The sequence below is a fragment of the Python bivittatus genome, unplaced genomic scaffold (genome assembly GCF_059951505.1).
Source record: "Python bivittatus isolate LINGU-HERP-01145 unplaced genomic scaffold, Pbiv_v1 ctg000340_np1212, whole genome shotgun sequence".
Taxonomy (NCBI): Eukaryota; Metazoa; Chordata; class Lepidosauria; order Squamata; family Pythonidae; genus Python; species Python bivittatus.
In genome coordinates, this window is record NW_028277056.1 from 23,860,149 (window position 1) to 23,872,975 (window position 12,827).

The 12,827-nt window shown below is 36.3% G+C and overlaps 1 protein-coding gene across 1 annotated transcript in view; it reads left to right on the forward strand.

Annotated features, from left to right (window-relative positions):
- Positions 1-12,827, forward strand: part of PDS5B (PDS5 cohesin associated factor B) — a 109,090-nt gene that overhangs the window by 59,728 nt on the left and 36,535 nt on the right. The window contains exons 15-21 of the mRNA XM_007423510.4: positions 4,108-4,156; positions 5,078-5,217; positions 5,299-5,414; positions 9,477-9,582; positions 11,436-11,596; positions 12,353-12,476; positions 12,630-12,788. Of these exons, the coding sequence (XP_007423572.2) occupies positions 4,108-4,156; positions 5,078-5,217; positions 5,299-5,414; positions 9,477-9,582; positions 11,436-11,596; positions 12,353-12,476; positions 12,630-12,788 (855 nt within the window). The remainder of the gene's footprint in view (positions 1-4,107; positions 4,157-5,077; positions 5,218-5,298; positions 5,415-9,476; positions 9,583-11,435; positions 11,597-12,352; positions 12,477-12,629; positions 12,789-12,827) is intronic.

Consider the following 12,827-nt stretch of genomic DNA (forward strand, 5'->3'; position numbering starts at 1 on the left):
ACAATGCCTCCATGAGCATCACAAAGTAATGTGTGCATTTTTTAAAGGTTTTTTTTTTTTTTAAAGTACAGCCTGTTTCCTGTGGTTTTCAGCACTTCTGGAAAGCATTGCATAGCTTCAGTGGTTCCTCACCTTGAGTAACAAGAATGCCACCTGGCATTTTGAGTTGTGGCACATTCCCATTTTTCCCTGACTTATTTACTCTGCCTCCAAAGCAACAGTGTGATGCAAGTGCTGGTAATGCATCAAAGAAAAGAAAAACAATCCCCAATGGTGTTGCCAGTTGGGTGGATTTCCTGCCCAATTGGGCTAGCTTTGGAGATCGGTTGCAGGAAATTTTTGGTCTTTGCAGATTGCTTTCTTGGGGTTATTTCAGGTTACTTTTAACGTTGTGTTGAGCTATAAAAATGTTGGGCATCTGGCAACACTGATCACCATTGAAAATAAAGTTGAAATAATAAAGCATTCAGAATGAGGTGAAATGCCACTGGAGATTGGAAAAGCGTTAGGCTACAGTAGGTCAACAATTGGAACAATTTTAAAGGATAAAGTAAGAATAATGGAACATGTGAAAGGTCCTGCCCTGATAATAGCCACAAGTATTATTAAGCAACACAGTGGTTTAATAATTGAAATGGAAAGGCTATTGATAATCTGGTTAGAGTATCATTTGGTTAGAGTATCATATGCCTGTTAGCCTTGCTTTAGTGCAAGAAAAGGCTTGAAGCCTTTTCAATGACTTAAAAACTGCATGTGCAGCAACTGAAGGTGATTTTGATGAAGAATTTGTTGCAAATAGGGGTTGGTTTAATCGTTTCCAAGCTAGGCCAAATTTTTATTATTATGTACTGTGTTGTATTTAAGATGTTGTAGTGTATTTGGAAGTGTTTCTTAAGTTTCTGAAGTGTTTCTGAAGTATTTTATATTCATACAAAAATAAAATAAATACTATGTACTAAGACAAACATTTGACTAAATAACCTGTTACAGCTTACATACAAATTCAGCTTAAGGACAGACCTTGGGAATGGAACTTGTTCTTAACTCAGGGACTTCCTGTAACCTGAGATATGCAGATGACACTTGGATGCAGAAATGAAGAAGTCCTAAAAACATTCTAAAAATAAATCAGGAGGTCAGAAAGACAGGGCTTTCTTTGAATGTCAGAACCACTAACATTACATCATTGGGAAACTAGAAGAATTTAAGATAAACAATGAGAAATAGAAGTAGTTGTTAGGTATAGTTTTCTAGGCTCCAGAAGATGGTGGGTGTCTAAAAGAGATTCAGAGGAGAATAAAAATGGGCAAAACAGCATTGGGGAGCCTCAAAAAACTCATGAAAGACTGAGACATTTCAATCCAGACAAAAGTTAGAATAGTTAACTTAATAGTATCCCTGTTATGATGTATGGATGCTTGGGATGGACTTTGTACAAGGGGAAGAAAAAGAAGATTAATACTTTTGGGCTACAGTGCAAGCTGTGGTACGAGAGACGTCTCCTCACATTCTCATGGACAGCCAGGAGAACCAACTGTTCAGTACTAGAGAAAATCAAGCCAGAATGCTCACTGGAAGTGAAATAAAAACTATCATACCGTGGACACATGATCAGGATTGATGTATCTATGGAAAAGATGATAATGCTGGGCAAGGCGGACATAGGAAGAGGCCAATGGCACATAAGCTGGAGAGATGGAGTATGAGAATTAAGCCCTTTTTATACAGAAGTCTGTCAGACATCTTTACAGAATAATCCCCCTATAGTTTATTCACTCTTGCTGCCTTTTCCTTTGTTTAAGGAAACAACACCATTCTTCAGATCATCAGGCAAAGGTGCAGCCTTCACACATATCTTAAACAAATCACACAGCCATTCCATTTTCAACTCACATTCTTAACATTTCTCTAGTTACACCATCTACACCTGCAGCCTTATCATTTTCCAAAATATTCACAACATTTATGAAGGTAAAGGAGAGTCATCCACCCTAATTCTATTTTCTTTTAATTTAAGCACTTTATTTCAGAGTCTATCTTCTGGAAGAACTCTGACCTATCATCTGCATGGCAGCCCTTCATGTACTTGAAAACAACTGGCGGAGTCTTCTTCCTCAGTCTCTGTGGCTTCTTATGGCAGCTGCTTTCCATCCAGGAGTCCATAAATATTATGAACAATGTAACCACAGAATCTATTTTGAAGTTCCAGAATGTAAGAACTTCAATGCTTGGACATTTGTGTCACATTCCGCCACCTTATGTCCTCTATACTTATCTTTATTCTGTATTCTGGGAGTGTCTGGTAATATCCCTCTGCAAGTGTGACCAAGAATTTCAAGAATTTCCCGTCTTCCGCAACAATTTTGCCTACTTCTGGGAGTACAGTCAGTCTGTATTTCTGGCATCTGTAGTTCTTGTTTCTTTGGGAGGGAAAACAAACATGGAATATCCTCTGCAGGTCACGAGAGATTTCATCTGTATTCTGCTGATGAACAGTCCCTCCTTTTTATCTTCCCTGACGAACACCTGTTTCTCCTTGTTTGCTTCACAGCCTCATTTCTTTCACTATTCTACCAAGTATCCTTTTTCATACTTCCCATTAGGGTAATCTCCACAGATATCTGTGGCACTCTGTGCCAAGCAGCTTCTACATCCTCTTCTATGTAAGATCCAATCTCTAATCTAAACACTACCTTGCAAACCAGTATATTGTTGTTCACGTCCCACTGAGTTGGAGTTAAAAGCATTGTACTAACATACTCAGGGGACACACACACTTACTTGAAAGGGTAGCCTGCATAAGATTTCAAGATACTTTACTATTGTGAAACAAATGAAGTATAACAAAAGATAAAAAATAGATTATTGATCTCATTAGCTAACTATTAAGACTCGTTACCCATATTTTGAAAACTGTTAGATTTAAATGATATTTTTAATATCATGCACTTCGTTATAGAATTTAACAACATTTTAGTATTTTATCTTTAAATATTGTCCAGGATAGTTTCTTAAAGTACTTTGATTTTGTCAATGGCCACATTATAAAAATTATTTTTTTCTGTCTTTTAGCTATTGAATTTCTGTTCACTTATAGTTAGATAGATTAGATAGACAGACAGACAGACAGATAGAATTGCAGTATCTGTAGATCTTCAGTGGTTTGAAGTGCAACAGCATGCTCTATTGCAATGTTTCTCTATCTTGGCAACTTTAAGATGTATGGACTTCAACTCTGAGAATCCCCAGCCAGCATGCTTCTATGCCACACTGCTTCTATGGAGCAAGGTTTAGCTTTTTGTCAAACCCTAACTTTATATTGTATTCAGTTTGTGGTTAGATCAATCTCTATCTCATCCATATCAGTTTTTTACATGTTCATTCTTATCATGTTTCCCATCAGTGAAGTAAAATAAAAATGAAAATTTACCATAGTTTTCATCATTTTTTCATCATTTTAAAACACTTTGATTCAGCAGGTGGTAGCAGCTTGCTGACCTTCGCTAATCTCAGAAACTAAGCAGGATTGAATGGGGGACCACCTGAGAACTTCAAGGCTGTAGGCTAGATTATAGCATCCCAGAAAAATGCAGTAGCATACCACTTCCATAATGGTGCCAAGAAAAACAGATGGATATACTTATTGAAAGTCAAGCTTTACTTGAGAGAGTTTTTTGTTTGTTTGTTTATTTTTCAGTATTGTATATATCATCTAGGCATCTTGCTTTAAATGAATACACGTTTTAGGATACTTTCATTGTTAGTTTTTGTTGTCTTTTTTTTAATGTTGTAGACTAGCCTGGTGCTTTCTGTGGAAAGGGTGCAAAAAAAGAATTAATGAATACACTAGATATTTTCTGCTATTTTTGAGCCAAGAACTCTTTTTCAAAATTGCAGTAAAGATCACTGATTTTTGTATGAGTTACAAATGCAAATCAGTCTGGTTCACTTGAAAATATATATCAAACTAAATTGTTACAGATTTCTAATTCTGTATAATTTATTTATTAATGTAAAGGAATTATCTTACCTGCCATTGAAAGAGTGTGAAGTGTTAAATTGTATTATAAAGACTGCCATTGAAGATTGTTTTCTTTTCATTTCCAGACAGATGCCAGCAGTAAAGCTATATTTTCCAAAGTGATGGTAATAACAAGTAAGTTTTTTCTATGTTTTAAGTTTAATACTTAAAGTAGAGAAAACACTACTTCTGCATTGATACTTTCACTCATTCAGGTTTTTCCTAACTTTGAGGAAGTGACTTTTGGAATTGATTAAAGCAAGTTGTATAAAAACTAATGTTACCTTGGGACCTAATACGATTAATGTATCAAAACACTAATATGATTAGAGTTTTTGGTGGTTTGGATGAAACTGAAAGATAAGAAAAAGTTTTTTTCAGGATCTGTCTCCTAATGTTTTGGATATTTTGTGTGGAATAATACCTTATTAAAGGTATTCAACATTGTGTTCCATGTTGAATATTATGATTAGAACTTCTAACAAAATTATCTATGCTATAGATCTATTGTATTGCATATTCCTCTGTTGAAGGTTGTTTTATTTTTAACAGAGGCAGATAATCTATATTGGATAGCAATTGATTAGGTAAATCCTGCTATTTTAAAATTGCTAATTGGATAGCAATTTTAACATCTTTTTAATGTTATATTAGCTTGTCGCACCTGCCCACAGGCCTCTCGGATTATTTATAATCTAACAAAATATATTCTCTGTATAATCCAGTCTCAACTTGTATCTATTTATTTAGTTCTTTATGCTGCTTCAGTCACATACAACTTTAAGCATGGATCTTTTTTTGCTTGCTATGTGGCAGAAGCTTTGTCTTGTTTCACAGCTATGTGAAATAGTTTACACTTCTCTTCACTTTATGGAATTATTTTTGAATATATTAAGAGAGAATTGCATACATATTTGTGCCTTGGTATACCTCTAGTGATTAATTTTGAGTTACGCTATCTTGTATTCTATCAGTAAAGAATATCACTGGTAGTAGAAGAGCTTTTTTTAATTACTAGTCTTCTACTGAATATAACCTTGTTTTATTTCCATAAAGGAAATTTGCCAGATCCTGGCAAAGCACAGGATTTCATGAAAAAATTCACTCAAGTTCTGGAAGATGATGACAAAATAAGACACCAGTTGGAAATGCTTGTCAGCCCAACTTGTTCATGCAAACAAGCTGAAGGATGTGTGGTAAGAATAGACTTTAAAATATAACTTATTTGGAGCTATTAAATTGTCTGTCTTTTAATGTGCTCCTAATTACTATTGCAGCGTGAAATTACGAAGAAGTTAGGCAATCCCAAGCAACCTACAAACCCTTTTCTGGAAATGATAAAGTTCCTTTTAGAGAGAATAGCTCCTGTGCACATTGATACCGAATCTATCAGGTATTTCTTTTCATTTAAGTTGGAGTTAAAATTAAGTGAAACTAAGAAAATAGATTCTATAAAAATGGCTTAATATTGTTAACAAGGTGTAGTGTCTCCCTTATTGAAAATTATATTGTAATGTGTCTTATAGGGTGGGGCAAAAAATGATCCAAGTAATTAGAGAAGGAAACAAATTGGAGAAATTCTGGTGGTGAGAGCCAAACATATTCTTGATATCATTTGAGGGCTTATGATGGCATTAGCTTCCTTTTTCTAACATTATTTCATTTTTTGTCAAAGTGACAAGGGAGGGGAAAGTTTAGTCAAGAAAGAAAAACATTTGGCTGCTGTGTGATACTCTGTATTTTCAATTTCTCTGGAAAGATATTAGGTTTGACTGGGGAGGAATAATAAGGATAACCACTTTTCTCTTGCTGGTAATGACACTCTAAATCATACGAGACAAGAAAGAAAACAAATGCTATCACTCACCATCTCATTAAGTATTCATCTCAAATGCTGTAAAATAGGTTTGGTTCAGCAGATTTCAAATAGGTAAATTTCCAAATTCATATATTGGTAGTGGGGAATTGGTTATAACTGATTTTAAAGAATTGAAGTCTTACACATGAACTAAAAATCTGAACATGACAAAGATTATATCTTAATCTTAGTGATCTTTAAAGAAGTAAATCATAAAGTAGTGATGAAATGATCCAGTAGGACTAGCCAGTGTAACATGAATTGAACACATCTTTCAGAGAAATAAGCAACCATTCGTTATCTTAGCTTTGAATTCCTACGTCACACATGCAACTGGATAAATTTTATTTATTTATCAAATTTATATGGCTGCCCATCTCACTCAAAGTGAATCTGGACGGTATACAATAAAACCAAAATTAAAACATTCAGTAAAATCAATTAAACAATAAACGTAGATAAAAACAAAACAAATAAAGCAAGATCACAAGAGGGGATATATTACATATAATATAGGCAGTGGACAGGCTCTCTCTCACTAGGGGATCCCCAGGCTTGTTGGAAAAAACAAATTTTAAGAGCTTTCTGGGTTACAAGGGTTAGGGCCAACCTCACCTCAGGAGGGATGATGTTCCAGAGGGCAGGTACCACTGCAGAAAAGGCTCATCTCCTAGGCCCCATCAGATGAAAGTCCCTTGCAGATGGGACCTACAACATTCTCTTCCTGCCAGACCTGATGGGACAGGTACAGTGGGGCAAAAAAGTATTTAGTCAGCCACCAATTGTGCAAGTTCTCCCACTTAAAAAGATGAGAGAGGCCTGTAATTTTCATCATAGGTATACCTCAACTATGAGAGACAAAATGAGAAAAAAAATCCAGAAAATCACATTGTCTGATTTTTAAAGAATTTATTTGCAAATCATGGTGGAAAATAAGTATTTGGTCACCTACAAACAAGCAAGATGTCTGGCTCTCACAGACCTGTAACTACTTCTTTAAGAGGCTCCTCTGTCCTCCACTCGTTACCTGTAGTAATGGCACCTGTTTGACCTTGTTATCAGTATAAAAGACACCTGTCCACAACCTCAAACAGTCACACTCCAAATTCCACTATGGCCAAGACCAAAGAGCTGTTGAAGGACACCAGAAACAAAATTGTAGACCTGTACCAGGCTGGGAAGACTGGATCTGCAATAGGCAAGCAGCTTGGTGTGAAGAAATCAACTATGGGAGCAATAATTAGAAAATGGAAGACATACAAAACCACTGATAATCTCCCTTGATCTGGGGCTCCATGCAAGATCTCACCCTGTGGGGTCAAAATGATCACAAGAATGGTGAGCAAAAATCCCAGAACCACATGGGGGGACCTAGTGAATGACCTGCAGAGAGCTGGGACCAAAGTAACAAAGGCTACCATCAGTAACACACTATGCCACCAGGGACTCAAATCCTGGAGTGCCAGACGTGTCCCCCTGCTTAAGCCAGTACATGTCTGGGCCTGTCTGAAGTTTGCTAGAGAGCATTTGGATGATCCAGAAGAGGAGTGGGAGAATGTCATATGGTCAGATGAAACCAAAGTAGAACGTTTTGGTCTAAACTCAACTTGTCATGTTTGGAGGAGAGAGAATGCTGAGTTACATCCAAAGAACACCATGACTACTGTGAAGCATGGGGTTGGAAACATCATGCTTTGGGGCTGTTTTTCTGCAAAGGGACTAGGACGACTGATCCGTGTAAAGGAAAGAATGAATGGGGCCATGTATCGTGAGATTTGGAGTGAACACCTCCTTCCATCAGCAAGGGCATTGAAGATGAAACGTGGCTGGGTCTTTCAGCATGACAATGATCCCAAACACACCGCCCGGGCAACGAAGGAGTGGCTTCGTAAGAAGCATTTCAAGGTCCTGGAGTGGCCTAGCCAGTCTCCAGATCTCAACCCCATGGAAAACCTTTGGAGGGAGTTGAAAGTCCGTGTTGCCCAGCGACAGCCCCAAAACATCACTGCTCTAGAGGAGATCTGCATGGAGGAATGGGCCAAAATACCAGCAACAGTGTGTGAAAACCTTGTGAAGACTTACAGAAAACGTTTGACCTCTGTCATTGCCAACAAAGGATATATAACAAAGTATTGAGATGAACTTTTGATATTGACCAAATACTTATTTTCCACCATGATTTGCAAAGAAATTCTTTAAAAATCAGACAATGTGATTTTCTGGATTTTTCCCCCCATTTTGTCTTTCATATTTGAGGTATACCTATGATGAAAATTACAGGCCTCTCTCATCTTTTTAAGTGGGAGAACTTGCACAATTGGTGGCTGACTAAATACTTTTTTGCCCCACTGTAGATGTAATCAGGAAGAGGCAGTCCCGCAAGTAATCAGGCCCCATGCCACAAAAGGCTTTAAAGGACAAAACCAGCACCTTGAATTGGACCGGGGAGCAAACTGGCAGCCAGTGCAACTCACGGAGCAGAGATGTAATGTGTGCCCTTCTAGTCTTCAAGGGCAGCTCCATGTAGAGCACATTGAAATAGTCCATTCAGGAAGTGACTAGGGCATGAGTAACTGAGCAGACCCTCATGATCCAGGATCAGACGCAACTGGCACAGAACACAAAGTTGTGCAAAGGCCCTCCTGGACATGACTGTGACCTGCTCATCGAGCAGGAGTTGTGAGTCCAGAAGGGCCCCCAGATTGTGCACTGGGTCTGTTTGGGGCAGTGCCACCCCATCCAGTACCAAAAGTGGTAAAGTCCCGGATTCAGAAGGCCCTAAAACCCAGAGCCACCTAGTCTTGCCAGGGTTGTAAATGGGTTACAAGTCCTTCCCTCTACAGAGTCTTGGCAGGAAAATCAATGAGGCAAGATTCCTGAAAGATAGAAAGTTTTGAAAACCACTTAATCCAAATAGTTGTCTTTGCTGTATGTCAAAGAGAACTGTGTTGATCAGTGAAAGCTTCATGTTAAGAACTTCTTTATACGTTTCTTAGAAAAGTTTAGCATAACCTTCACAATTAAATCCTCAAACCACCTGGAGGTTAGGGTGAGTTTTATTCCTTACTATTAAATAATAATACAAAATTATCCAAAATATTCATAACATGAAATAGATAATAATACATTGATTTGATGATCAAAGACTTTCACAATTAAAAATGTTAGCTCTATGTTTGGATGGTTTCTGATTTGATTGATTTGATTTATATCCTGATTTCCTTCAGTTACTCAGAGCAGTATACATTTCTCTCACCAAATTTATCTACACATAGCAACAATTCTGTGAGGTAGATTGATTAGAAAATAGTAAATGGCCCAAAATCATCCAATGAATTTCTGTAGGTGAATGTGGAGTTGAACCTGGATCTTTTGGATTCTGAGTCCAATAGCACACAGAATAATAAAACTATCAATTCAGAGTCAGAGTTACTTAATTACGCACACATAGTATTAACAAGAAAAATGTATATCTTAAATATCTGCTATTACTCTATTAGAGAAGGAAAAAGTATGTCTTGCTCAATTATACTGCTTACAGATGATCACTTATTACACAGAATGCTCAAGATGATTCTTTATTAATTCATTTATTAGTGCCCTTATTAAGCAAGTGAACAAATCCATAGATGGAACAGCAGATGATGAAGATGAAGGTGTCCCTACTGATCAGGCAATCAGAGCAGGTCTTGAATTGCTTAAGGTAAAATTTTCTATTTAGAAAGCACTTTTGTAATAATTTTTCTGTTATAAACATGAGAACTATTTTTTAGAAAAAAAACTAATAATGCTGTTAAGTATAATAACAAGTGATTTTCATGAAATGGTGGACAAAGAGAAGTAATTCTGAAGTTGATCTCTTCTCATAGGCTGACATCTAGCTTTGCAATCGCCTCTATCCCCTGCTGGAGTCATAGGCACTTATTAGAGTGGCCTGCCCCATAATACTTAGAAATCCAGATTATTTTCTCACCTTAAGGTTTTTCTGGCTCATATTCTGGTTGGTCTCATTTTTTTCTGAAGAATTGGAGGTAATCATTTAAGCAAGGTGATAGAATATAAATTTATACAAAATTTAATGTGATCAAACATAAGTAAAAACCTACTAGCCATGAACAACATTTCCATGAAGCTTTGTGTGCATATCAGGTTCAGCAATACAATGCAGAGATACCCAACATAATTTCCTGGAACAACAAAAATTAACATGGTAAATATCATACCAAACCTGTTTCAGGCAACAATGCCAAAAATTTCATGCAGCTTTTTGGGCCATGTTTAGAGTTTAAAAATTACTTTTGGCACATCAGTAAGTTCAGACAAAATACACCCTCCCCGCCCAAATGTCTGAAAATATTGCCAACCTCTGGTGCATGCAGTGATCACTTTGCAAATAGAAACAATTTGCCTCCACTCCAGCTTAGACATTATGGTTATATCAGAGTCAGTCTAGTTATTACTAAGGCTTTTTATATATTAAATGAATAATTTAGTATCTCGATGTTCCTTAGATAGAAAATAGATGAGTAGTATAATTCTGTAGCCAATACAAAGATAGCTACTTGTTTTGATCCACTGGATTTATGATACTTTGATTGAAAAGTGAAAACAGTATTGCTTTGGTTAGCTTAATGTAAAGCAGTTAAACAACTTGAGATCAGATTTAAACTACTGCATCAGCTATACCAGCGAACACATTTAAGCTGCAACTGCTTCCTGTCTATAACATGTTCTTAAATATTAGAGATACACAGCCTTTTTAAAATCAGAATATACTTGGACTTTGAATTTAATTAATTTTAATTAAAATATGTATTATTTATTTATGTATTTTAAATAGTACATTCATTGTTAAATATTCCAATTTGGAGGATATGTCATTTATTAAGTTTAAATTATCTCCCTCCATATATTTAATCATTTCCCCTTCACATTCATAATTACAGTTTAGAAACTTTTCAAGCTTGATTGATTGATTGATTATGTGCCATGAAGTCATTTTCAATTCTTAGCAACCACACAGATTTTCTCCAAGATGGTCTATCCCTAACCTGTTATTTCAAGTTTCCGAACAGTGCACTCATCACCATTGTAACCAAGTCCATCCACCTTGCTGCTGAGTCCTCTTGCCTTTCAAGCTTGAGGGATACATAAATACAGGTAGTCCTTGTTTAGTGACCACAATTGGGACCAGCAACTTGGTTGTTAAGTGAAGCGGTTGCTAATTGAAACCAGAACTGTGGTTATGATCTCACTTCAGCTTTCCTTTGCTTTACAGACCTGCAAAGGTCATAAATGTGAGGATTGGTCATAAAGTTACTTTTTCATCACCGTCGTAACTGCAAATGGTTCCTAAACAAGTCAGTCTACCTGTATAGGTCATTAGATCTGTATATAGGCCTTTTAGATAGACCCTTATAATAGGGAACTGGGGTGTTTGGTGTTTATCCATAGATCCATAAATATATGTCAAGATTGAGTCAATGAAATACATCCAGTCAGCACAGGTTGACGTAAGAATGATTTTAAAATCCCCTTTAATCCTTACTCTTGCAGGTTCTTTCGTTTACCCACCCTATCTCATTCCATTCAGCTGAAACGTTTGAATCTCTTCTGGCCTGTTTAAAAATGGATGATGAAAAAGTAGCTGAAGCTGCATTACAGATTTTTAAGAACACTGGAAGCAAAATTGAGGAGGATTTTCCACACATCAGATCGTGAGTTAATTCTATACTCTGTTGAAGGCTAAACAAATATGTATATTTAAAGTATACTTATGTATATTTAAATAACATTCCTATATGTTTGGATAGCATAATCAGTGGACTAGGTGGATAAGATTTCACTTTACCATTATATTTTTAGCTGCTTCCCTTGAGGCTTCCATTACTGGAATTTACATTGTCTTTAGTACTAAGCGATGATGATGATTAAAAGAATGAAATAATTTCCTGGTTGTATATGAAGTTATCTTTTGGAACTAGAGATACTGTTATAGATTACTTAATGTACTTAAAAGGTTAGTGTATTGTTGTATATATAACCTGTTAAAATTTTATAGACTAAGGTTGTGGATGTTTCAAAAATGATTTAGAAGAAGAGGTTTGGAACCTGAGCGAGCAGAGCGCCTATCGGCTATTTTTTAAAGTAGCCACATTTTTTGTAAGGCTTGCACGGAATCAGCAGAGAGGTGCTGCTCATGTGCAAGTGCGATATTGGACACAGATAACCACTTAGAGTCATTATGATTGGAAAGGCATACAAGCTGGAGCTATGTTATATACATACATACTTAAATACATGGGTTGACTGTTGAAGTTTGTGTTTGGTGGGTCATCACTTGTATTATGAATGTAAAAATGAAAATTACATCTTTGTATGTGGCTATCATTTAACAGATCCAGGCAAACTTAACATGTGATGTGATCTCCCTCCCTCCCTCCCTCCCTCCCTCTCTGTCTCTCAACTTTTAGAGCTTTGCTTCCAGTTTTGCACCATAAAGCTAAAAAAGGTCCTCCTCGACAGGCCAAATATGCTATTCACTGCATTCACGCAATCTTCTCCAGTAAAGAAACACAATTTGCACAGATATTTGAGGTAATTTGTTTATTTTTTTAATATTTATAGTGCATTTATAGAAAATTATTGAAGAATTTTATTTTAAACAGATTAAAATACCTTTAAAAGTTTGCAGTTGACTGCTCTTTAAGGTCATGTTGATGTTAACGTTTATCATCATTTATATTTTAGCCACTACATAAGAGTCTTGATCCAAGCAATCTGGAACATCTGATTACACCACTGGTTTCCATTGGCCATATAGCCTTATTGGCACCTGATCAATTTGCTGCTCCACTGAAATCTTTGGTGGCTACATTTATTGTTAAAGATTTGTTAATGAGTGACAGGGTAAGAATTTCTTTTTACTTATTTTTTGCAATAAAAAAT